Raw genomic sequence first — 25658 nt, 5'->3', positions numbered from 1 at the left:
AAATGATTTCAGAAAATTGCACCTATAGTTTTTCTAATTTTCTACAGGTGTATATTTTTAGATTTTTTTTTTTGTCAGTTTTCTATTTTTTTTTTTGAAATTCAAAATTTCCAAAATATTTTATGAGTGTGAATGTAGCAGACATCAGACAAATTTAAAATTCGTAATAAATAGAGTGAATAATTAAAAAATAAAATTAAAAAAAATGCGCATTTAAAAAATTTGAAAATTATAAAGTGTATTTTTCGAAATATTATTTTTTAAATTATTTACTCTATTTTTAATTTTAAATTTGTCTGTCTGCTACATTCACACTCATGATATTTTTATGATACTGAAGTTAGCCGACGTCCAATAATTTTTGGACTTTTTTTTAGACGGTAAATTATAAAAAAAAAAATATTTAAAAAAATTGCACTTGTAGTCTTTGAAATTTTCTACATGTGCATATTTTTAGTTTTTTTTTTCTTCAAATTTAATTGTCCTAAAAAAAATCCAAAAATTTTTAATTGGCTGCTAACTTATGATCCTGAAGTTTGCAGACATTAAAAAATTTTTGAATTTTTATTTTTCAAAAAATCAATTGCAAAAAAATAAAATGAAATTATGCACATGTAGAAAATTTTTAAAACTACAGGTGCAATTTTTTACAATATTTTTTTTCTATGGTTTATTGTCTGAAAAAAAATTCAAAAATTACTAGACGTCTGCTAACTTCAAGATCGTGATATTTTTTGTTTTTTTATCTTCGTAGAATTAATATCTAAAATTAATGCTCGTGTGTTTTAAAAGTTTGAAAATAAATAAAAATAAAAATCTTACCTGAAGATCATGGCAATTATTATCCCTGTGACTAGCAGCGCGTATAACCCCCGATCTCCAACCCCACTCACTGATTTTATTCACTTTTAGCTTGGAGAAATCACTACTCACTGATAGGAACCTCTTTCCCACGATCTCCTCACGAAACTTGTACGCCATATTACATTTAAGCCACTTTTTATAATTATTATTATTATCCAATACTTAATACACAGGACAAACATCAACACAATTACAAAAACAATTGCCACCCATTAAAACTTTATAAATCCAGCGTGCGAGTAAAATCATCATCATCATTTTCAAATCAGTATTTAAAAATACAAAAAAAATAACTAATACACTTGCACATTATCGTCTCCCGCCAAAATGTATTTTACAATTTCACAATTCGCGCGCACTCAAAATCACTTTAAATATTCCCGCACTTTTGTCATCAGCTCAATTAAATAAAACAAAACAATTTACTTAGTCCTGATCATGGTGTAAGTCAGTATCTCACGATATTAAAAAAACTTTTTAAATTATCCCGCCGCCATTTTTTAAAATCAGTCCTCTTTTGTTATTTTTCCTGCACTTGTTTTACGAATATTCAAAATAATTTAAAAAAAAAACTAATGGATTTATTTTTAAACTCAGACACAATATATTAATTAGCAAAAGAAAAATATATTTTTGAATTTAAATTTTAGCGGTATATTTTTTTTAAATAAAACAAAGCCATGGAAACCCTTATGACGGTTATAATTTGTGATAATAATAACTAAAAAATGTGTACCGTTGTAGAATGTACCACATCACTGTAATGTAGAGTCTTGGATGATAACGGTAGCACGACACTTGAGAAAACGGTACAGGTGTTAAACGTGAGAGTAACATACACACATGACCGTCCAACGATATCGCGTAACGCGCACTGCGGGTCGAACGCCAGGGAGTTGAGGTTGAGATACAGCCGTACTATACACTGGGTTGGTTATTCACAAGCTATCTCTGTCTTTCTAACACTCAGTTACTATACTTGGCAAAGTTCGAGCGAGCGAGCACTCACTTGACGATACCTCGTGCTGCCAGTCGTGAAGGCGGAGTAGGAGTAGGGGGAGGGAGAACGGACGATGGAGGACGAGGTGAAAGAGGGGGGAAGTACCACACGACCAACAGCGACCACGAACCCAAGTACACTTTCGTCTACTTGTGTGTGTCTATGTATGGAGGTGGAGGTGGTGGGAGATACCGATCTCCCGCCATGACACGCGCAGCTCACGATACACACGCACTGATTTTGAATTCCCGCGGTTTTTTATCAGACATTTTATATTTTATTTAAATTATGTGGGGATGTCACGTGCAACAGTACAGTTTTTTTTGACATTAATTATTGTTGTAAAGAAAAAAATTTAGAAATTATTTATTTGCGCGGTAAAAAAGTGATGATTTGAATTTTAAATTTGTAATTTATTTAAAAAATTTTTTTAACTGATTCATAGATTTGTAAAGTGTTAAAAATATTTTTTAAGAGTACTGAAGACTAGATAGTTTATCTTAATTATGGTTTACGAAATAATTGCAATTAAAATCCGCGGGTTTATTTTATTTTACAAATACCAGAGGTTGATTTTAAAAAAAAAAATTTTAAGAAAAAAGTTGATGGGTTCTGGCGAGCAAATGTCAGTCTTTGAACGAGCAATACAACTGTAATGACGGACTGCCCGAAGGGAAATTAGTACCTACGTCGATTACATTTAAAGCTGAGATTACAACCGGGGGCACTCACCTCTGGCTTTAAATCCGATCGATATTTCGTCGGAATTTAAATTTAAATAAACAAACAAAAAAAAACTATTATTTTAATTAGCAATAAATTTTTAAATCAACCACAAGTTAATTAAAAGTCTTTAATAAATGCAAAAGAATTAATTAAGCAAAAAAAAAAAAAAAAAAATTTAAGCGCGGGAATTTTGAATTTCAAAAATGCCAGAGAACGGCGCGTTTTTATGAACACGATCAGCAAGATAACTTGGTCACGTGATGAAAATACGCCGTGACGTCAAAAAAAGAATCATGTATGTATATATATATAAATATGTTTATATACATATATATATGATGCAGCAGTAGCGCTCTAACGTTCTAAGCAACTAACCAGTAGTTCAATATGGCTGACGAGTGAACATCAGTGCAGAATAAGTTAATAAATTTAATTCGCTCAATTTATTATTATAATTACGTGATTTTAATTTTTATTAGCAACAATAATTAAGTTAAATACCAAATAATGATATCATCAATAGTATCTCGTCTTGTCATGTGAGTATTAATATAAAATCATTGTCAAAAATCCCCAACATTGCCTACGTAATAAGTGTCGTATAAATTTTATAAAACTCCATTCCATTTATTTAAATTAATTTAAATTATTATTGCAATAAATAAATATTAAGTCCTCGAACAAATAATTGTCTATTTAAAATCAGACATTATTTTAAATCATCCATTTAAATTTAAATATTTTTTAATTCATTAATTCAGTGACGTGCAAGTGAATTTATTTAAAAAATAGTGTTAATTATTTAAAAAAAGTGATTTTCGTTATCAAGAAAAAATATATAAATTTTAAGGCAAGTCCAAGTTTTTGTACAGTAGACAAACGATATTTCTATATTTAGTTCCTTTGTTCGATTGTTTTATCCTTTAGCCGCAAGTCACTAAGCGACAATAGAATACGATCACTAGATAATGCAATAGATAAGAAAATTTTTATCTATGGCAGTTAATATTAAAAATAATAAACCTCCAATACATAGATGGTTATATATTTCTAAACAAATCTATATAGTCTAGACAGATTACGTTTGCTTGAGTGAAAGTGCAATGAGTTAAGTGTGCATCAGTGATTATAAAATGTAAGTAATAATAACAGCAACAACAATAATAATAATCACAAAAAAAGAGACTGGAAGTTTAATTTTTTACTCAACTTGTAATTATTACAATAATAGCAGCGAATTTATTTATGAGTGTGAATGTAGCAGACCAAAGTTAAAATTCGTAATAAATGGAGTAATTAATTTAAAAAATGCACTTATTAATTTTTAAATTTTTTAAACGCGCATTTTTTAAAAATTTAATTTTATTAATTATTTACTCTATTACGAATTTTAAATTTGTCTGTCTGCAGCATGTGACAATTGTCAATTTTTTAAATTTTTGAATAAAATGTAAGTAGAGTAAAAATTAAAAAATGCAACCATACGTATTTTTAAAAATTTCATTATTTATTCAATTCAAATTTTTAATTGTCTCATGTCTGCTACATTAACACTCATATATATTTTTACAGTTATGGTATTAAACGTCTATTGATGATCAGAAGCGCTAATGTCACGATAGAGAGCTAAAGTCTTCAATAAATTGCAAACAAAGACATCGTACTCATACGTAAAATAAAAAATTAAATGCGCAATATTCTGATTAATTTTATTCGTCGCTTATTTTTTTTGGAGTTGGAGTTGATTTAGTTTTATAACTCTGTATAGAACAGGCTAGAGTCCGACAGCTAAAAATAACAGGGCTAAAGTCGGCTACTTAAAGCTTAAGTAGAAAATGATGTTGATGTATATATATATTTATACATATATATATAAGAGTAAATGAGAATGTTGTATGGATAGCATTGAGAAGAAGGTGAATGTTTGGCTTGTGTTTTTCGAAAGTTACCCAAAATGGATTGAGTACTTGGCTGCTACATATATGGCGATGATGAAGTTTTAAATATTTTTTTCCTGACACTGAGAATATAAATACATTGAAGAAGATTTAAAAAATTGCAAGAGTTTATTATCAAGAAAACGTAAACAAAAATTGTTTTATCGCTAAAACAATGTTTACAAACAAAACACAAGACGGAAGCCTTAACAAAGAACTGGTTAACAATCCACTATAATTATATTTATATTATTTTATAATTGTAGTCTTAATCAGTTGATAATATGTCGGGTTTCATCAGCTGATCTGATACTACGTCACATATGTACAGTTGGTAGCGCATTGAATTGGACTCGGTACGGGTTGCTGCACTCATTTAAATCTCTTTCTTTCTTTCTTCATATATTTGTTATCTGTCTTACTCTTTCTTGTCTTACTCGTCAATTAAACTTCTCTACTTTAGTTGCCTTTTATTTTTTTCTTGCTCACAACTCACAACACTCATGACCCAGCCTTGGCCGGGCTGTTATGTGACTCACATCGCGATATATATATATATATTTATGGACGTTCCAATGGAATTAAATACAGTAACAGAATAGAACGTATAGATTGACGAGCACCGAGAGCCAGAAGTAGAACATGAAACGAGACCGAGGCAAGTCCATAGTATTCGCAATTTGTTTTATTTTAATTATTATTTATTTTTAATTTACCGCCCAGTTGTTTAGAAAAAATATAAATAATATATTATAAGATAAACAAGAAGAATCGAATGTCGTCGAGCTGATCAATGTAATGATTACAGAGGAATTTGAAGATTAATATAATTATCAATGGTATGATAAAACGATGATTTAACTGTTTCTTCTCAGTGCAGTCTCGTAAGAGCTCATAGCTTCTCTAGTAATGACACGAATAAGCTGGTGCATTTCTGCACCGTTGGATCGATGCCCGGCTGGCAACAAGGGTAAAAACTAAACGAGAAATAGTTGAGTCTTACACTTTACCCACCCCGTCATATTCTCAAGGAGCTCTGCTATTTCATGTATTTTTCTACTCCATATTCATTTTTTTCTACCATCTACACTCGTATTAATATTAAATGTACTTTGAAGAGACACTAAATTCATCCGACATCGATTTTTTACCTCGACTATAATTTTCTTGCTCCACAAATGTAATTACGTAAAAAAATTTTTAAATTTTTTTCAAACTCATAATTCATATTTTAAATAAAATTTAAAAACAACTCAAATGTCAAAGTCATTATGGATTTTTTTTTTTTTTTTATTATAAATAATAGAAAATTTTAGTGTTGACTTTTAAAAAAAGTTTACTTTTCATTATTTATTTATTGTAAATTTTTATTTTGCGTTGACTGAGGGTAGAAAAGTTTTAAGAGCACAAATATATGAACCCACGTATGGTTAATGTCTGGATTAATTAATATATATATTGAAAGATAGAGTATTAAGTGGTTAGCAATTAGTTATTTCAAAACTCTTGAACTGGAGTTTGTAAATCTTTTGAAAGCGAAAATATATATATATATATATATATATATATATATATATATAGTTCAATGACCTTAAGTGTACACATGGTCGCGGGTATTACAATAGTAAAGTATGAAATGAAAAGAGGATATAATAGAAGAGAGGACGGGCTGCGAGAGATCTCGACATGAATGAGGAAAGTCACGACATCCTTATAGACATCAATGATAAATCACGCGATGTTAAAAGTGAACTTAAGTACAAATATATATGTGTGTGTATATATATTTATATTTATGAACTTTTGTTGCTCTCGATAACCTCAATTTCATTATATTATTATTCATTGAACATAACTTAAAATTTTTCTTTGTTCTTTGTCCAAGTAATTTATATATGTATGTATAAATATATATTTTGACCGGTGAAATGTGAAATGGGTGAACTTATGAAAAATACATTCTCTTTTGCTTGTACCAGTTCAAAGATCAACGGAGCAGTTATATATTTTACAACGTAACGTGCGTGCGGCGACCCTTGACAAGAGTGATGACCCTCTTCATGCATCGATTAAACGAGAAAGAGAAAAATAAATATTATTTATATTTATGTATATAATAAGTATACATAAGCCGACTTTCTCATATTTTTCATCCAGTATTTATTCAGCAGAAGGAAAAATATTAATTTTTTTATTTCTTCTATAAATTTAAATATTTAAATGAAAATTTAAAAAATGTAACATCGGGCGGGATTTTCCGACGAGTCATCCGCGAATCCAGTGGAATAACTCGCGTTTAAGAATCCAATGACCTCTTTCTTTTCGTTCCCCATCGGCAGAAAACTAAAAAGGATTAAAGCTGAAAATAACTTTGGTCGTCAGTTTGAATCTTCATCTTTGTTCTCTTTCTTTAAAAATAAAATAATAAATTCCGCGTCGTTTCCAATTTAATATTTTTTCTTCTTTGATTTATGGTTTTTTGTTTTAAAAAAAATTTTTTTTTTGCTTCAGCTCACCCACGTAGAAATCCGTGACGCGCTTCTTCGTTTTTCTTTCACCGTATCTATATCTACATAGGAAAAAATATATATTTATATACATATATGCATGTACGCGCATATATATATATATAACATAATCTACTACCATTAACTATATCGTGGATTTAAATATAAATTCAACTGTACGAGTGGGCCAACCTTTAGTCTTGGCATCGCGACGCCTCGTGAAACACATCCAGTGTATTATTTGCATTGAGATCTTGTATTACATCTCTTCAAGTGGTCCATTAACTTTATCACAGTAAAAAATATAAAATCTAATCTTCCATTTCTTAAATTAAATTTATTTGGTTTCAAATAAATTTAATGTCTGCTCCAGTCCGTCAAGAAATTCGGATAACTATTTTCCTGCATGATGGCATCGTAGTTATTCACATCTGACTCACTGTCCACTGTCCAGTGAAAAATAATTTTTACTCAGCTTGAAAAAAAATTTATTATATAAAATAATTGTGACTGCAAACGACTAGAAATCCCGATTGACATAAAAATAAAAAACTGTCATTACGTTTACGTGACCGTTGTCACAAAGGAATGAGAGCCAATCGAGCATGAAAAGTTGACTCAATTGTGAAAAGCATCAGCCATCAAGCATCAAGGGTTTACATATATATACATATATATCAAGAGGAAGTGAAATAAAATACTGTACTATATTTTAAATTTAATTATCAATAATTAAAGTGAAGTATCATTAGCATCCGCAATCGAATACTTGATTTAAAATGACGTGTTTTACTCCACCGAATCGTCGTAATGTCCCAGTTATGGTACCCATTGCTGAACGATACTCGAGGAATTTCCATGCGCCAGTATTTAAACGAGTCACTGTCATCAATACTCTGTCAATAAGACATCTTCCAACTCCAATTAAATTAATAAAACAGCAGTAATAATTATTTTTACAAATCATTGTTAACAATTATGCCATTAAATAATGTAAGATATCAATAACTTTAATGTAAATATAAATTATTTTAAATAATTAACACTTGTGTATATTTTTTTGTCCTTAACGCTCGAACAGACGACTAAACAATAAATAATAATGAGTATCGAAGGTATTACCGTAATTACCGTAATGATGTTTGTAAATAATCAGTGATCTCTTTTGGATAAATTAAAGTTTTATTTAAATAAAACGAGTATAAGAATTAGTCATTGACATTTAACATATGACTTTAGTGTCATTCACTTTAAAATTTTTTTGGCTCTACTCCAAAATATACATCACTATATACATAAATAAAGTAATAAACTGTTAAATAAATTTTATTTACAATGAATTATTTTATATAATAAATATTTTACAATATGAATTTATTTTAGTAAAAAATATTTCAATTTATAAGGAATTTAATAATAAAAAATTAAGTAACCTTTTGTTAAAAAATTTATTTAAACTGTAAATTTAAAATTTTTAATTTGAAAAATAACCGAACAATAAGCTAGTGAATTTATAAAAAAATGGGTATAATTATGACTATTATTTATAATTTTGTCTGCGCGTTTAAAATATTAAACAATGGCAACTTTTGTTCGTGACATATGACTGCACATGTAATTGCGTAATGCAACACCCGACATTGACAATAATCATCAAATTACCTGAGCACACAAATATACAAACTCATACATTTGTATTTTAAATTAATGTATATCATTCAAGTCATATCCCCAGTCTCAGTCGCGATTTCGTTTGTCGCGTAGTTCTAATTTCTGAGCTCTAATGCAAAGTAACCGCGGGTATTACTGCGCATTTTTTTAAAATTAATCATACGTAATTTTCGTATAAAAAAATATACCGTATGAAATTTAATTATTGAGTTTATTGCAAATTATTGAAAACTGATTAGACTTAAAAAAAAAATTGTCGTTTTCTTGCAGTCGGTGTCAATTTTAGTTTCTAATGAAATGTATTTTCTTATCGATCAATTATCGATCGCATCTGAGAGCAAGATGATTTTTTAAAATAAAAATTGAATTTTAATAAATTGTCACTAAATTTACTGCCACAATAATTGGTACCAAATTTTCCAGCTTGTCGGTGTTACTGGGCCTTATTTCCCAGTATTGTAATGGGTTATTAGAAAAATCCTTTTTCTTCAGGTACATTTACTACTTTATGGGGTTGAAATATAATTACTCCATAACCTAGCAAAATATCTCAGTGTTTTAATTTTTTTAAATTAAATTCGTTATATTTTTCATACTCGATATTTATAAACAAAAGTAAAAACAAATTTCAAAAATTAAAAATAAATTAATTCCAAAAAAAAAAGTATTTTCTCATATCAGTAATTTAAATTCCACTATAAAGATACAAAAATTCGACCACGTGTTGTGCAAAATTTAAAAATTTGAATTAAAAGTTCCTGTAAACAAATTTTTTTTTTATCAAATATTTATTACGTCACACTAAAAATTTTAAAATAAATCAATTGTCTATTAAATAAAAATATTTAACCCGGTTTTTAATGGGGGTGGATCTTTAAAATATTATATAGTCATATATTTAAACCGCAGTAATACCCAGACCCTAATTATTTATTAAATTCTTAAAATAAAAAAAAAGTAAAGTCTTGAATAAATAAAAAATAATTAGGAATGTGTGTTTTAATCCATCGGATTGCAGTGTATATATATTTAAAATAGTGTGTGAGGGAGCGGCATTCGTGTATACATATTACCCCGGAAGGGGTCATCGCTGCTAAAATAGCACGTGCAGTAGTTTCTTAACGAGTCTGCCAGCAAGACTAGTTGTGAACTGGAAGCAACCGTGACTGGGACAAAGTAAAAGCTTTTATTTAAAAGACTAAAAGTAAACCGTCAGACACGTAAACGAAAGCAACAAAAGTAAAGCTGAATATTTAAATAAAATCCTAGCTGCTATCAGATATTTATTAATTACTGCTTAGATAACTGATTAAAAAATATAACAAAACACCTGACAGTCGTTATTTAATTTAATTTAAAAGTACTGCAGTACAAAATAAAATTTATCGCAACGACGATCAATCGGTGACGTTTAAAGATTATCAGCAACATGGGAATCGAAAAAAGAATAATCAAGACCTCATCGCCATACCCATCGCCTAGTGCTAAAAATACCAGTCGGTCAATTATTGACGTTTCCGAGCTGGACAATTACAATTATGACGAATCCGATGGCGATAATTCCTCGTCTCTACACTCGATATCCTCAAGTAACATGGAATTAAAAAGTATCACGCGGTTACTTATCAGTAACTCGATCGCATGGGCGCGTTGTTCTGTTGATAATTTATCAATTAAACTGACACTTGGCAATTTGGGATTTTTTATTGTCATTATGGTTATTATTGTGCCGAAAACATTTACATATTTTATGATATATCCGATTTTTAGATTACTATTTGGTACGCTTTATCCAGCTTACGCCTCTTACAAAGCCGTAAGGACGAAGAATGTCAAGGAATACGTAAGTTATTTATTTACTTTACTTACATTTTAGTTTACTATTTACTTATAATTATTTACATATTTATTTACAGGTAAAATGGATGATGTACTGGATTGTTTTTGCGTTATTCACCTGTGCTGAAACATTCACTGATGTATTCTTCAGTTTTTGGTAAAATACAATAACTATTTTTTTTTTAGTTTAAAAATTTATACATTTATTTTTATGGGTACGAGATTGTTGGTGTAATTAAAGGCACAAATTTAAAAATTTATTGTGGTAATATTTCGCTAGTTACATGTACTAGTGTTTTTTAGAAAATTATAAACAGAGTAAATTTAAATAATTAATAGTTGTTATTTTATGATCCTGAAGATAGCAGACAATTGACAATTTTCAGACTTTTTTTTCCAACAATTTGATTTAAAAAAAAAAAAAACTAAAAATATGCACATGTAGAAAATTTTAAAAACTATGGGTGCAATTTTTTTAAATGCTTTTTTTTGTAATTTACCGTTTTGAAAACAAATAAAAAAATCATTAGTCGTCGGTTAACTTCAGTATCATATTATTTTCACAATTATTCGGCTGTCCAATTTCATAACACAGTAAGTGACAAAAATAAAATTTGATGAATCATGTCCACAAGACTGCACTGGAACTAAAAATAATAAAAAATCGACTTTGAAAAATTTGTCCCTTACTGTGTTTTGAAATTGGGCAGCCGTATTATTAATAATTAATTACAAGTTTATAATTATTTATAGAATTGGTTGGAAAATGCTGGTATATATAATTAGCAAAATAATATATAATAAATTAAATTTTAAATGAATCGGATGTATTAATTACACTTACAATAATAATTAGGGACAAGATTTTTGCTTTATTTTTGAAATGAGTAATTCAAATTTTTGATATTACGGGGAAAATATTGGTCTTATTAAAAAATTTTTCAAACAAAAGTTGTAGGAAATTTAATTTTCGAAAAAAAATGTCTCTTATGATTTTCTTATACGATCAATATTTTTACCGTAATTTGAAAATTAAGATTAATAATGAATAATTCAAAATTTTGTTAATTATGAAAATCTTAATTTTGAAATTACGGTAAAAATATTGATCGTATAAGAAAATCATAAGAGACATTTTTTTTCGGAAATTAAATTTCCTACAACTTTTGTTCGAAAATTTTTTTAATAAGACCAGTATTTTCCCCGTAATATAAAAAATTTCACACCACTAATTATTAATTATTTTTAAATTAACAAAGAAATCTTGGCCCTATTAATAATAATAACAAATATTAGTTTTTAAATAAATACTAATAAATAAGAGATTAAGATAATATTTGAACTACAAATATAATTTGATAACTTGTGTAAATTTACTCAGCAGACTAATGTCCTATTATTTAATTAGATATTTAATTTACAATAATTTATAAATGAATTTATTTCTGTATTTACTTAAAAGATTACCCGAGCTGAGGTACATTAATTCAAAATTAATTAAATATTTATTTTCTTTTTGGTAAAAATTTAGTGCATAGTTTTAAAAAATTTAATAAAAGGAATTTTAGAAATGAGCTTTAAAAATATTAAACTCTCGAGCCTAAAAAGTAGACTTGAAAAGTTTATTTAAAAAGTAGGTCACGCGACCCAAAAAAGTTAAGCACTTGATGAAACTACAGACGATAAAAAAGTTGAGAATAATTTTTTTCTATTTCAAAAGGTTCCCATTTTATTATGAGATAAAAATAATTCTCGTGCTCTGGTTATTGAGTCCCGCAACCAAGGGCTCGAGTATTCTATACCGTCGGTTCGTACATCCCGCACTGATACGCCGTGAAGCTGAGATCGATGACGCTCTGGCACGTGCCACCGAGCAAGGCTACACTGCGGTACTTCATCTCGGTACTAAGGGTGTAAATTATGCCACCACAGTACTCATGCAAACGGCAATTAAGGTGAGTTAACTCTTTTTTAAATTCAATTTTATTTTACAATCATTTTTTTCCCCAATATTAATTTTTTTTTTTTTTTTTATTAAATAGCCTCATTAATATAAAAAAATTTACGCTATTAATGCTTTTGATTATTTATCTAACATTTATTATTTTTTTTTTTTAATTTTTATTTCGTTTTTTTTCTTTTTTTTATCCATTGCTGAATACTTCATGATCACGCACTAATCATCTGGTTATCAAACAAAAAAAATAATAAATAATAATTAAAAAAAAAAAATAATTTAAAATGAAATGATTAATCAACATCAACTAACATCATCAACGATTGCTTTAAAACCAAAAAAAAAAAAAAATTGATAAATCAAGAACTTCCCAAGTGTCATCCCGAGTTCTGTTGATCAAGACGAACATAACGATCAAACCGACTCGCCGATTTCTAGCTTAACCAGCCACAAATCATCACCGACCGAGAAGGACAACCAGAGAAACAGCTTGGATAAGTCTTTATCACCCCGGAAATCGAGCCCTCGTCAGCATCATCATCAAAAGCATCATCAAGGAAATTTAAATACCACAGCTGACTTTGAATCCCAAGCACCTGATATTAAAATTGAATATGCTAGTGATGAGGATGACAGTTTGGCGCAGTTTACTATTGATAATACAACATCATCATTTGATGATTTTAAAGAACCGGCTTCGGAAAAAGTTGTAACGAGAAAAACACGCAGGACAACTAGACGTAAAAAAAATACAGGAAACCAAACTAGCGCTAACTCATTGCGTAAATTTGATGAATTTAGTGACGATGCAGATTTATAATTTATTTTATTTTATTTAAATAAATTTATTTGATCTCGTCGATGATAAAATTTTTTTTAGCAACCGAAAGTTCAACATTTTCTTTCTAAAAAAATGTAACGATTTTTTATTCGAAATTTATGATTAAACTATTGATTTTAACGATTTGGTCATTGAAACTTTTTTTGTAGGAAATTTAATTCTCTACAAAATTGCTCTTTTGTATTTTTTTGTATCTCGTATATTTAAGTCAAAATTTTAATTTCAAATTTGAGTTACCCGAAAATTTAGTCATACAAATACTTTAAAGTAAAGATAACAGCTAAACTATGCGAGATACAGTAAAAATGTATCAATACAATTTTATAGAGAATTAAATTCTCTATGAAAAAGCTCCTGATGACTATATCGATAAAATCAATCACTGAGACGCCAGGAGCGTTTAAAATTTGAATGAAAATTTTCGTTGCTAAATCTTATGTCACTTTTGTTTAAACGAACTTTAGTTTTTTTTTCTTTTTTTTTTTACTCAGAGTAGACGTAAAAGAGACATAAAGATAATGAATTTAATAAAATTGTACGTTATCAATAATAATCATCCGCGATAGTTTTTATCATTGAACTTATCAATCATGTGCTCTAATGCAATTGTAGTTAAATAATTAAATTGACATCTGTCTTTTTTTACCGAATTTAAATAAATTCTGCGATTAATCATAATAAATAAAAAAAATTAAAACGTAAGTGAATAGTTAATTTTTCTTTTCGTTTATTAAAAAAAACAAATTAAAAAATGAGCTGTCTAAAAATTCTAAATATCATTTATTATAAATGTATATTATAATAAGACTGAAAAAAAATTAAAAACAAAACTGTAATTCATTAATATTAAAATTTATAAATTGTGACGTTTTTTTTTAGTTAATAAGTCACGTCTAATAGCTTTTAGTAAATAATTATTAATATAAATAAATTTGTAACTGAGTTGTGTAATGCATCACAAGCCAACGGATAGAAATACCAGGTTTTATAATAACTCAATGTGATAAATATATAAATATAAACCCCAGGAAATTGAAATTTTCATAAAATTGTTATCAAAAACCGAACAATTAATTTATTTAATTGTCATAAATATTTTAAATAAAAAACAATTTAATTTTCTCGAGTTTTGTCAGTAAAAAAAAATCACAAAAAAAATTCAATTTCCTTCAGTGATAATTAATAATTATTAACAATTAATCAACGTAATTATTTATACATATATACAAATATTCTTGTCGCTTATTGTTTTGTTACCTCTACAAATTTACATATTATTATAATTGTCTTTTTTGTGTATAATATTTAAGGAAAAGCGACAGAGGATTGTTATTAAAAACTAAGTAATAATTAATTAATTAATTAATTAATTTTTTTTATAAATATTTATCTGAATCCAAAGATCCTCGTATCGATATCTTATAATTCATATATAAATAAACGCATTTTTTAACATCATGACTATGTTTTACTTATCATGCTTGAAGCTATTTTAATTTTATTTTATTTATAATTATTAATTATTAATTTAAACGGCTAAAAAAACTAGGCACTAGTTACTAAAATTAATGAAGAAAACGCTTTAGTCAACGCCGGAATTGTTATAAAATAATCAACGTCTGCATAACTAGTGATCATATTAATAAAAATTCAAATTAAAAAATGGAATTATTATAAAAATAAACTTTAATATTTTATCAAACATGATGACGGTGATGGCTGATAATTTATTAATATATTTTCATTTATTTTTGGTAAGGATCACATTTTTTTTTATTTATTTCCACTATTTATTTATTTTTTTTTTTTTTATTTATTTAAATATTTTTTTGAAAAATAAAATAAAGAGTTTATTTATGTGACGTAAATTCTCTGTTGCATTCCTACAATTTACAGGGTGGCGGTGGGTTAGTGCAGCAGCTAAAAAAAAGCTACAGTCTGAGTGACCTGACAGGCGAAAAAGAGGATGAAAATAGAAATACATCACTGATGCACGACGAGACAGATATGATAGGTATAATTTAATTTAATTATATCAATAATATATGTATATATAATTTAATTATTATTATTATTATTATTAAAATAATAGTAGAACCTCGTCGACGAGAAAATCCTGGCAGAAGAGGATACAGTCCACGTAGAACACAATCAAGTTGTAATCGTGTTGATATGTTTTTTTCTGAAGTTGATGTTGATGTTAGACAACCGAGGCCTAGAGAACCAATAAGTATAAAGTATGTGGAATTAATTAATTAATTTATTATTTTTTTTTTTGTCTGTAAAAATTAATTATTGCACAACTCAGTTGCGAAACCAATTGAATCATGGTTCGCTCATGTAAAAATAATATTTATACTTATCAAAATATGCTGAACTAAAACAAAGTTCGTAAGGTAAAAGACCCAGTACCTGATCAGGAACTAGTACCCGATCACACCATGTATTTGTATATCTATATTTAGTCAAATTTGGTAGATATAGAAATACAAGTACACGGAATGATCAGGTACTGGGTCTCTTACTTTACCTTTTGAAAGATAATTTATTAATAAATAAATCGAACACAATTTTAAGTCATTTTTTTAAAAAAGTGTTTGAAAAAAAAAAATATCTGTAATGTCTGACAGTATGAACGGATGTTGGTAAACACAATAACTTGAGAACATTCTCTGACTTTTTAGACACACATTTTTTGAAAATATTCAATGACTGAACTGTCATAAGAATATAAAAATTTTATTAATTAATTTCAAAAATATTAAAGCATAAATTGAAAAAAGGACAATTTCGCTGAGATATAGATTTAAAAAAAATTACAATTGTTATCAATTTTATTGAAATTTTCCAAATTTCGTTTCACTCTTAATTGATATCAATCGTAAATAATTTTTTTAAAATCTGTCCGGCGAAATTGTAACTGCGTTGCTCTTTTTTCAATTAATACTTTAACTTTTTTTAAATTAATTATCAAAACTTTAATACGATCATTGCAAATGAGTCATTGAAAACTTAAAAAAAGTGGGAGGCACTGTCTGAGAATGCCCTCAAAAAATACAGAACCGACTGATCTATTTTATTTTTTATCATTCGGATTCTTACCATCTACTGAATACTTTTTTAATGAGCAAGTGAATTGTGCACCTTTGGGTTTTCCGACTTTTTATTTATGTATTGTTATTATTATTAATTTTTTTTTTTTAAGTAACATACGGTCATCAGACGACATATCCAGCGGCTACAGTAGCGGAGAAGCTGTTCAAACGCACCGCATGACGCCACACACGGAAACGCTTTTAAGGACATCGAGTGTTGGAGCAAGAACGAGGTCTTCAAAGCCTCGATCTACTGCTAAAAAATTACCCGAGGTTCGTAATCAATTAAATCCGCGTCCAAGTATGATAAAAGTACAAAATTACAAATTTATATAAAATATATAAATAAAAAAAGACTAAAATAATTTAAATGTAAGTTTAAAAAAATGTTAATTATCCGGATGATTTTTTAAAAAAAACTATGTTGTGGATTACTGACCGATTAATGGTCAATTTCTCGTATTCAAAGGATGAAGAAGACACGTGTGAGTTTGTGGATCCTCAATTACCAGCTTTGTCTGTAATTAGCGCACAACAGAGTCTACAACTTATGCTGTTTTTGTCACAAATGCACAGTAATGCACCGCTAAATTATCCGACTGTAGATGAAATTTTAAAAAACACGGGTCATTTATTTCCGTCTAATTTGCCTGGATCAATACTAGTCGCACCAGAAAACGATAATGATAATAGTCAATTAAATATTAATTATGATAAATGTGATTATAATAAGACTGATGATAAAATACGAGACCTGAAAATCGATTCTGTTGATTCTGATGATACAGACGTTAATTTCAAATCGAAAAAATTTTTAATAGTCGACAATTCAGGAGAACTTAAAAAAATATCTAGTCCAGATGATTTTTCAAAACCATCTTGTTCTAAAGATCTAATAAAATCAATTGGTTCAGATGAATTAAAAAAATTATCTAGTTCACAAGAAACAGTTCAATTATCTACTAAAGATAATTTAACAAAATCATCTAGCCAAGATAATTTAACAAAAGTATCTAGTCAAGATAATTTAACAAAAGGACCAATTCACGATAATTTATCAAAAATATCTGTTAAAGATGATTTATCAAAAGTATCTATTGAAGATAATTCATCAAAATCATCTGATTTAAAAGACTGTTCAAAACCATCTACTCAAGATAATTTACTAAAAGTATCTAATTCACAAGACCACTCAAAATTATCTACTCCAGATGATTTATTAAAATTATCCACCAAAGATAACCTCATAAAACCCACAGATCTAGAAGATAAAAAATTATCTTCAGACAATGTATCAAATCCAGATAATTTATTAAAACTGTCTAGTCCTACAGAGCAAAAAAAATTATCTAGTTCACATGAACATCTAAAAGTATCTAGTCCTCATGAATTAACTCCCTGCTCTGCCTCAAATGTAGACATCACAAAGATAACAGACGAAATATGTCAAGAAAAATTTCTGGAGCTCAAAAGACTACTGAACAACGCCCACGAAGCAGTGGCAAGTATTGTACACACCCCAGATAATTCGTCATCAATCCAAGGAGATCCAATGCCCGCGAACTTGGAAGACAGGAGTAATTCAAAAACAAGCCTCCCGACATCCCACTCATCAGCGAGCGTATCGCGAAGCAGTTCCGATTGCGACCGTGCCGGGAAATATCACAAAAAACCCGCGCCCAGAGTTCCCTCGACCACAAAATCGGAATTTGACGCTGGTAATAATGACCAAGTCGTCGACGAGGACTCGTCAGCTGAAGGAGAGACCGAGCAAGCGTTGAAAGCGACCCTCGTTATCAAAACTGGTACAGTAAAGACCTTCACCAATGTCAATAACACAAAAAATGTATTTTTTACTCATCCTACTACTTCTCATCGTCATTCATCTCCATCTGTTTCTACTAAATCAAATAAAAAAAAAAAAAGTTTGTCGAGATTTTTAGCGATTCCACGAAATTTATTTGGCAATAAAGATAAAGGTAAAGATAGAAGTGGAATTCATTCGGCGGCATCTGAACCAGGTTCAAGATCGCGTTCTGCCAGCGTTAGCTCACAAGAGTGTGGAGTTGATGCTCAAGAAAATAAAGTCGATGTCAATGTCCAAGACATTTTATTTAAAACTGCCCTCACTGATGAAAGCACAACTTCTGACACGTACATTGATTTTCGTACTGATAGTCTTGATCGGTGTGATCAAAGTAAATTAACTGATGATAATAATCAGCCTGATAATTATAATGACAAATGATTTAATTGAGTGTTTCATTCAATTAAATCAACAAGACGTGGGAATAATTTATTATTTGGTTTGTTTAGCTCTTTTGAGTCTTTATTGAGAGTGAGAGTGATCACACAAATCACATGATGTTATGTTTAGCACTAATTATTATTACATTATTTTTGTTTTTTATTTTATCATTACGCTTGTATTATTTTATGTTAACATGTGTTTTAAGTGCCTAACATAAAGACCTTCTAATGTTATTGATTATTGATACACAGTAAAAGAACATTGGGAAAAAATTTTTCAGGCATGGGCAGTGTCCCGGATTTCCGTAGAATTTCTGTAGAATTTTTTTGAAGGCGGATTTTCTTGAAAGTAAAGTCTGAGGTGCCCACTTTTGATACTCGGAAATGTCAATAATGAGGTTTGGAAGAAAATTTAACATCAGTAGCGAGAAAAAAAAAATTTTTTATTTCGGGCATGAAAGTGAGTCTGAAATTTCTACAGAATTTTTTTGAAGGCGGGTTTTTTTGAAAGTTAAGTCTGGGATGCTCACTTTTGACTTTCGGAAATATTAGCAATGAGATTTGGAAGAAAATTAAACAAAAATAGCGAGAAAAAAAATTTTGATTTTTTCGGGCATGGGAGTGAGTCCGAAATTTCTATAGAATTTTTTTGAAGGCGAGTTTTTTTGAAAGTAAAGTCTGAGGTGCCTATTTTTGACACTCGGAAATGTCAATAATGAGATTTGGAAAGAAATTTAACATCAGTAGCGAGAAAAAAAAAATTTTCTTATTTCGGGCATGGGAGTGAGTGAAATTTCTACAGAATTTTTTTGAAGGCGGGTTTTTTTTAAAGTTAAGTCTGGGATGCCCACTTTTGACTTTCGGAAAAATTAGTAATGAGGTTTGGAAGAGAATTTAAAAATAATAGTGAACAAAAAAATTTTTAATTTCGGGCATGGGAATGAGTCTGCAATTTCTACAGAATTTTTTTTGGACGCGGGTTTTTTTGAAAGTAAAGTCTGAGGTGCCCACTTTTGACACTCGGAAATGTCAATAATGAGATTTGGGAGAAAATTTAACATCAGTAGCGAGAAAAAAAAAATTTTCTTATTTCGGGCATGGGAGTGAGTGAAATTTCTACAGAATTTTTTTGAAGGCGGGTTTTTTTTAAAGTTAAGTCTGGGATGCCCACTTTTGACTTTCGGAAAAATTAATAATGAGGTTTGGAAGAGAATTTAAAAATAATAGTGAACAAAAAAAATTTTTCCTGGACACGAGTAACGAGTCCCGAATTTCGTAGGTGGATTTTCTCGAAACTGAAGGCGATATTAAAATTTTCAAAGCTTTTCATAACTACAATAAAAATACTGTCAAGGTATTATACTAAAAAAAATAATTATTAGATGCCTAATGTATTTAAAAAAATTTTTTTCCGTGTATTAATAATCATCAAATGAATTAAAATTCAAAGTAAACCGACATTAGAAGGTCTTGATCACCAATAACTTGTGTTGCTTACATTAAACAAGCAATTGTCCTCCAAAATAATCAGCATAATACATAAATAACCAAAAACGTATTTTTCTTTAAATTTTCTAGATAACAAGTTTTGCAACTTTACCACGAAGTAAAAAACCAACGAAGAAAAAGGTGGCATGAAACATAACAGCTGCTGATCACATTAAAGAAGAAGACGGAATAATAGCATACAAATAAGAGCTAATGCCTTTACTTCGCATCAACAATATATTTGTATCACATCATCACGATCATAATCATTATTATAATCATAGTCATTAATCAGGTACAGCCATCTTGTTTCCAATGTGATTAGCGGCGTTAATTAATGAATAAATTACAAGAGCCAAAACGCTTTATCTGCGTCTAGCTTTTTAGTCAACCGATTCATTTTTATACTCAATTTATTTTTTTCAATCAAGTTTCCGAAGAAGAAAATTTTTTTCCATGAGTAATTCAACTCTCGGAAAAAGAAAAGTAATTAAATAAAAAGTTTTAATTGTTAATTTAATTAATTGTTTACATTTAATGCGTAAACTATTTACTGTAATGACTACAAGCTGGAATTTTTTTTTCATTTCAAAAAAATTTTCTATTCTCAATCATCTCAATGATAAATAAAAAAATTACATATAAAAAATATTTAATTAATTAATTAATTAAATAAATAAATATATAAGCCAAGGAATTTATTTCCATACAAAAATGTAGTCATTATTTAAAAAATATGTAAACATGTTCCTCTGCTTTATACTGTATTTTTATTACCCATTAAATTGTAAAGATTGAAATAAATATTTGTGATATCAATATAATAATAATTAAAAAAAAATAAAAATTAAACATGACAATTAATTTAAATAGATAAAAACAAATTAGATATCCAGGCTCTAGTCATGTGAGCAGACGCTCGTAATTATTAGTAGACATAATTAGATAGACTGTACTGTCGTACTGAATTTTTTAACTAAAAAAAATATTATAAATTTTGAATGATAATTTATCATAAAATATAATTATATTTAAAAATTATATAAATACTCATAGATGTGTTGAATTCGTGTTCTTTTATAAAATAATTGCTGTAATTTACGTAACAAAGTGTATGCTCTCTTGTGCCTGTTGTGCTGCATAATTATTATTTACTTATAATATTATTTGTGCCCTTTATTATCAATCATTATAAATATTACGGCACAAATAATAATATTATTATTATTATTTACTTTAATTGTTGTATTGTACGCACAAGTTTATCGTTAAAGTATTGACTTAAATATTAAACGACGGTAAAGATTTAATTAATTTATATATTTTGTAAAAATAAATTTTATTAACAAACTAATTTATTAATAAATTATTACTTAATTACTTATCAATATTATAATTAATTAATTAATTAATTGATACTTTTAAAAAAGCACATTTTTTAAATTTAATTATTTTGTTTTACTAATTTAAGCTTTAATTAAAAATAACTGATAATTAATAAACAATTGTAGCTAAAAATTATTATATCGGAAAAAACGAGTAAAGATTTTTATTATTGAGATATGGACAGATTTGTTTTGGCGGTGAAAAGAAATTCAAATTTACTGTAATACAGAGGACGGGCTATGACTTTTTGAATTATGGCGGTAATAAATAATTAATTATTATTGTGAAAAATAATAATATATTTAAATGTAAGACGGTGCTGCAGATTTGCCACTTGTTTTTGTACTCGTATGGATGTTCATTTATTTATTATTATTGATAATAATGATAAGCAAAGTGTTAAAAACTGATCATATAAATTGTGACGAAAATTGTATCAGATAATGCGTGAATTGTTGATAAATAAAAAATGATATTAATTATTTCAAACTATATGTTGATTTATTTTTAATATTTACAGAGTTACCCTGATTAAACAACTGAATTCGATCGAATTAAACAGAATTAAATTTATAATTCTATTTAATTCAGATAAATTTTGTTAATTCAGTACGTAACTTAAAAATTCATTCTGTCTAATTCGGCAGGAAAACCAGAATTTGTCAAAATTAAAACGAATTTAAATAATTCTATTCGGTTTAATTCTAATTAATTCGAAAATAATTCTCCAATTTCTGGTTCTGAATCCGAATTAAACTGAATTAAAACGAATTTGTAGTTTTTAAATCGGTTTTATTCTGTTTAATTCAAATTCGAATTTTCAATTCAGTTGAATTCTGTTTTGCGGAATTCGACAGAATATAACAGAATTAAAATTTTTAATTCGGTCAAATTCAGTTGTTTAATCAGGGTAAGAAATAATTGTTCCTGTTACTGAAAGAGGGTCAGTAGTTATTTTAGCAAAAACTCTAAATGTCAACGAAAAACGAGGCTCAATTGCTTTATAATCTGTATATAAATATATATTTTTTTAAATAAAATTCTAGAACTTATAAAAAGTCCAAGCAGCTTAATACTGTACAGAAAATTTTCAAATTTCCAGCCAGTTTTGGACCCGTTTATCGGCTACATTTACATTTAAAAAGTTTTCGGTCCTGTGTTCACTTTTGGCTTTGAATTTTACAACCTGGATCCTTAAAAAATGAAAAAACCTCAAATTTTTCTCTAACCTGAGATTTAAAATTTGATTTTTTTATTTTTATTTTATCGCGAGCCTCATTTTTGTCATCCTTGACTTCGACTCGGGTGACAATTTAACACAATCTTCTACACTCCTAAAAAATCGGCTACGGTAGACCTACTTGTTAAGAAATAATTCAATTATCAGAAAAAAACTGATTTCAAAATTTAATTATCAATCAATATCCGACTTTAGATTTTAAAAATTAAAAAAATGGCATAGATCTCGTTTGTCTATTAAATTATTTAAATATTCAATTTTTTTACCATAGAATTTAAAAAATATTCTGCAATTAATTATCGTGTCATCACCTGCAAAACAGATACATCCATCCAATATAATGAACTGAGTTTTAAAACATCAATACAATCATTGCATTAGTGATTAATCGATCGCACCGATCGGACGTATCGTTATCTCTCCGCTAAATTTACGAACCGCAAAGCAAACAAATTAATTTTTTTATCAAAATTCATACAAAACAATTAATTTAAAATACCACTGACCTTGATAAGACCCAGTTAATTAATTCTTATCAGTGCAAGTGTATGACCGGCATAAAGAATTTAATAAAATTAAATCCATTAATTTTTTCCGCGTAATCACATAAAATATATTTCAAATTTTCTTATTTAAAATGAACATCATAAATTTATTTTCAAATTTATGTTTGATCACAACTTCAATATCAATACTAATGACTTTATTTTATTTATATTTAACGAGCACATTTAATTACTGGTCAGTTCGCGATGTTTTGTACAAAAAACCAACGGTAATATTCGGCAATTTCAGTGACTTATTATTATTCAAAAAATCACAACCGGAAGTGATAAAAGATATGTACAATTGGTTTAATTCATCATATTTTGGAGTATTCCGTGTGCGTTCGCCGATTTTATTTATCCGAGATCCCGAATTAATTAAGCGCGTGTGCGCTAAAGATTTCAAATATTTTATAAATCGGGGAATCCCGACAAATACAGAGGACGCATTGTCCTGCCATTTATTTAATTTAGAGGGAAACAAGTGGAAAAATTTACGGCATAAATTAACGCCTGTATTTTCAGGCGGTAAAATTAAAAAAATGTTTCCGTTGCTGCAAGAATGCGGAGTTATTTTATATAAATTAATTAATAAAACGGGAGGTGATGCTGCTGTCGACGTACGTGAATTGGCGGTTAATTTTACAATTGACGTCATTGGTAGCTGTGCATTTGGAATTAAGATTAATGCACTGACTGATGAACAATCAGAGTTTCATTGTGCTGTTAAAAAATTATCTAAGCCGAGTTACAAAAGTACGCTTTGGCGGATGCTCCGAACGGCGATCCCGCGGGCTTATAAATTATTTAAAATACAGATAATTGATCGGGATGTTATCGAGTTTTTTAAAGACATTGTCAAGCAAATGATTGCGCAAAGAGAATTAGAACATGAGAGGCAGCAAAGAAGAAATGATTTCATGGATTTGTTAATTGAATTGAAAAATAATTGTCTGCATGATAATAATTATAATAATGAAGATAATATTGGTATATATTTAAATTTAAAATTTATACTTTTTACTGAAGACAAAGTCAATTTTTCTACCGGAAGTTCTTCGATTATTTTTAAAAATTTTTAATTAAATGAATTTTTAGTCGAGATTAAAATAAAAAAAATTTTTTTGAATTTTATCAAAAAAATTCTTCAATTTTTTGGGATTCAAAAAATGGAAGACAGCAAAAATTTATTCAAATATTTAAAAATTCAAGTAGCGAATTAATTTTTTAATTAAATAAATTTTTTAAAGCCGAGATTAAAATCAAAATAAATTTACATCAAAAAATTTCTTTTGAATTTCACACAAATAATTTTTTAATTTTTTATAGTAAAAAAAACAAATAACAGAAAAATTAATTCAAATAATTATAAATAAAAATACCGAATTAATTTTAAATTCAAAAATTCAATTTATTTTTTATTTTTAAATTTATAGAATTAAATGAAAATACAATAGCCGCTCAAGCATTTGTATTTTTTGTTGCTGGATATGAAACATCATCTAATACCATAGCATTTTGTCTTCACGAGTTAGCACTGAATTTTAAAATTCAAAAACGACTTAAAGATGAAATTGAAACGACGATAAAAAAACACGGAGAATTAACTTACGAATCTGTACAAGAAATGACGTATCTGGAAAAAGTAATTTTAGGTAATTTGAGTAAACTAAAAAAAATAAATTACCATTAATTTAAATAAATTAATAGAAACACTGAGGAAATATCCACCAGCGGCAATGATTTCTCGAAGATGCGAGTCCACATACGAGATACCGAATACTAAAGTTAAATTACCCCCTGGTATGAGAGTAATTATTCCAATCTACGGCCTTCATCACGATCCAAATTATTATCCAGAGCCAGATAAATTTGATCCAGAGAGATTCAGCAATAAAAGTATCATAAATTCGTACACTTTTATGCCATTCGGCGAGGGACCGCGCAATTGTATCGGTATGACCCTGATTAAATTCAACCTTTCCTTATTTTTAATTGCTAATTTATTAATTACAATAACAATAATTAATACTGTTCTCATTTAACAGGAATTCGCTTTGCCATGCTGCTGGTTAAAATTGGACTGATATCATTTTTAAAAAATAATACCGTCCAAGTTTCAAATAAAACAACCGACCCAATAATATTTAGCCGCCGCAGTTTGGTGACATCTAGTGAAAATGGTTTCTGGTTAAACATTTACTCCGATAATTAGTAAATACCATCAGTTATATTTACATATACATTTTTTTTTTTTTTTATTAAAAAAAAGTTAAAAAAAATTACTAATAATTATTATTATTAATTTATCA

At 28.0% G+C, this 25658-nt stretch overlaps 3 protein-coding genes across 6 annotated transcripts in view; 2 read left to right on the top strand and 1 right to left on the bottom strand.

Annotated features, from left to right (window-relative positions):
• The window catches only part of LOC130677594 (probable JmjC domain-containing histone demethylation protein 2C), a 106098-nt gene extending 104660 nt beyond the window's left edge, over nucleotides 1-1438 (bottom strand). For both annotated transcript variants that reach the window (XM_057484431.1, XM_057484432.1), the window contains exon 1: nucleotides 823-1438. In XM_057484431.1, the coding sequence (XP_057340414.1) occupies nucleotides 823-981 (159 nt within the window). In that variant the 5' untranslated portion in view covers nucleotides 982-1438. The remainder of the gene's footprint in view (nucleotides 1-822) is intronic.
• A 1494-nt stretch (nucleotides 1439-2932) lies between these two features.
• On the top strand, nucleotides 2933-22044 carry LOC130677102 (uncharacterized). Of its 3 annotated transcripts, XM_057483697.1 has the most exons (9): nucleotides 2933-3129; nucleotides 10476-10548; nucleotides 10622-10701; nucleotides 12265-12499; nucleotides 15239-15356; nucleotides 15435-15579; nucleotides 16548-16710; nucleotides 16907-18242; nucleotides 20266-22039. In XM_057483697.1, the coding sequence occupies exons 1-9, from the start codon at nucleotides 3098-3100 to the stop codon at nucleotides 20295-20297; spliced, it is 2214 nt and encodes a 737-aa protein (XP_057339680.1). In that variant the 5' UTR covers nucleotides 2933-3097; the 3' UTR covers nucleotides 20298-22039. The 3 variants fall into 3 exon arrangements, with proteins under 3 accessions (XP_057339680.1, XP_057339679.1, XP_057339678.1); XM_057483696.1 differs by lacking the exon at nucleotides 2933-3129 and having other exon boundaries at nucleotides 8478-10548; nucleotides 15438-15579; nucleotides 20266-22044; XM_057483695.1 differs by lacking the exon at nucleotides 2933-3129 and having other exon boundaries at nucleotides 8487-10548; nucleotides 20266-22042.
• Nucleotides 22045-23162: 1118 nt separating this feature from the next.
• LOC130677266 (probable cytochrome P450 6a23) lies at nucleotides 23163-25603 on the top strand. Its single transcript, XM_057483954.1, has 4 exons — nucleotides 23163-24336; nucleotides 24783-25001; nucleotides 25057-25302; nucleotides 25395-25603. The coding sequence occupies exons 1-4, from the start codon at nucleotides 23439-23441 to the stop codon at nucleotides 25559-25561; spliced, it is 1530 nt and encodes a 509-aa protein (XP_057339937.1). The 5' UTR covers nucleotides 23163-23438; the 3' UTR covers nucleotides 25562-25603.
• Nucleotides 25604-25658: the final 55 nt, after the last annotated feature.

The sequence above is a fragment of the Microplitis mediator genome, chromosome 11 (assembly GCF_029852145.1).
Source record: "Microplitis mediator isolate UGA2020A chromosome 11, iyMicMedi2.1, whole genome shotgun sequence".
Taxonomy (NCBI): Eukaryota; Metazoa; Arthropoda; class Insecta; order Hymenoptera; family Braconidae; genus Microplitis; species Microplitis mediator.
This window is presented reverse-complemented; position numbering and strand designations above follow the sequence as displayed.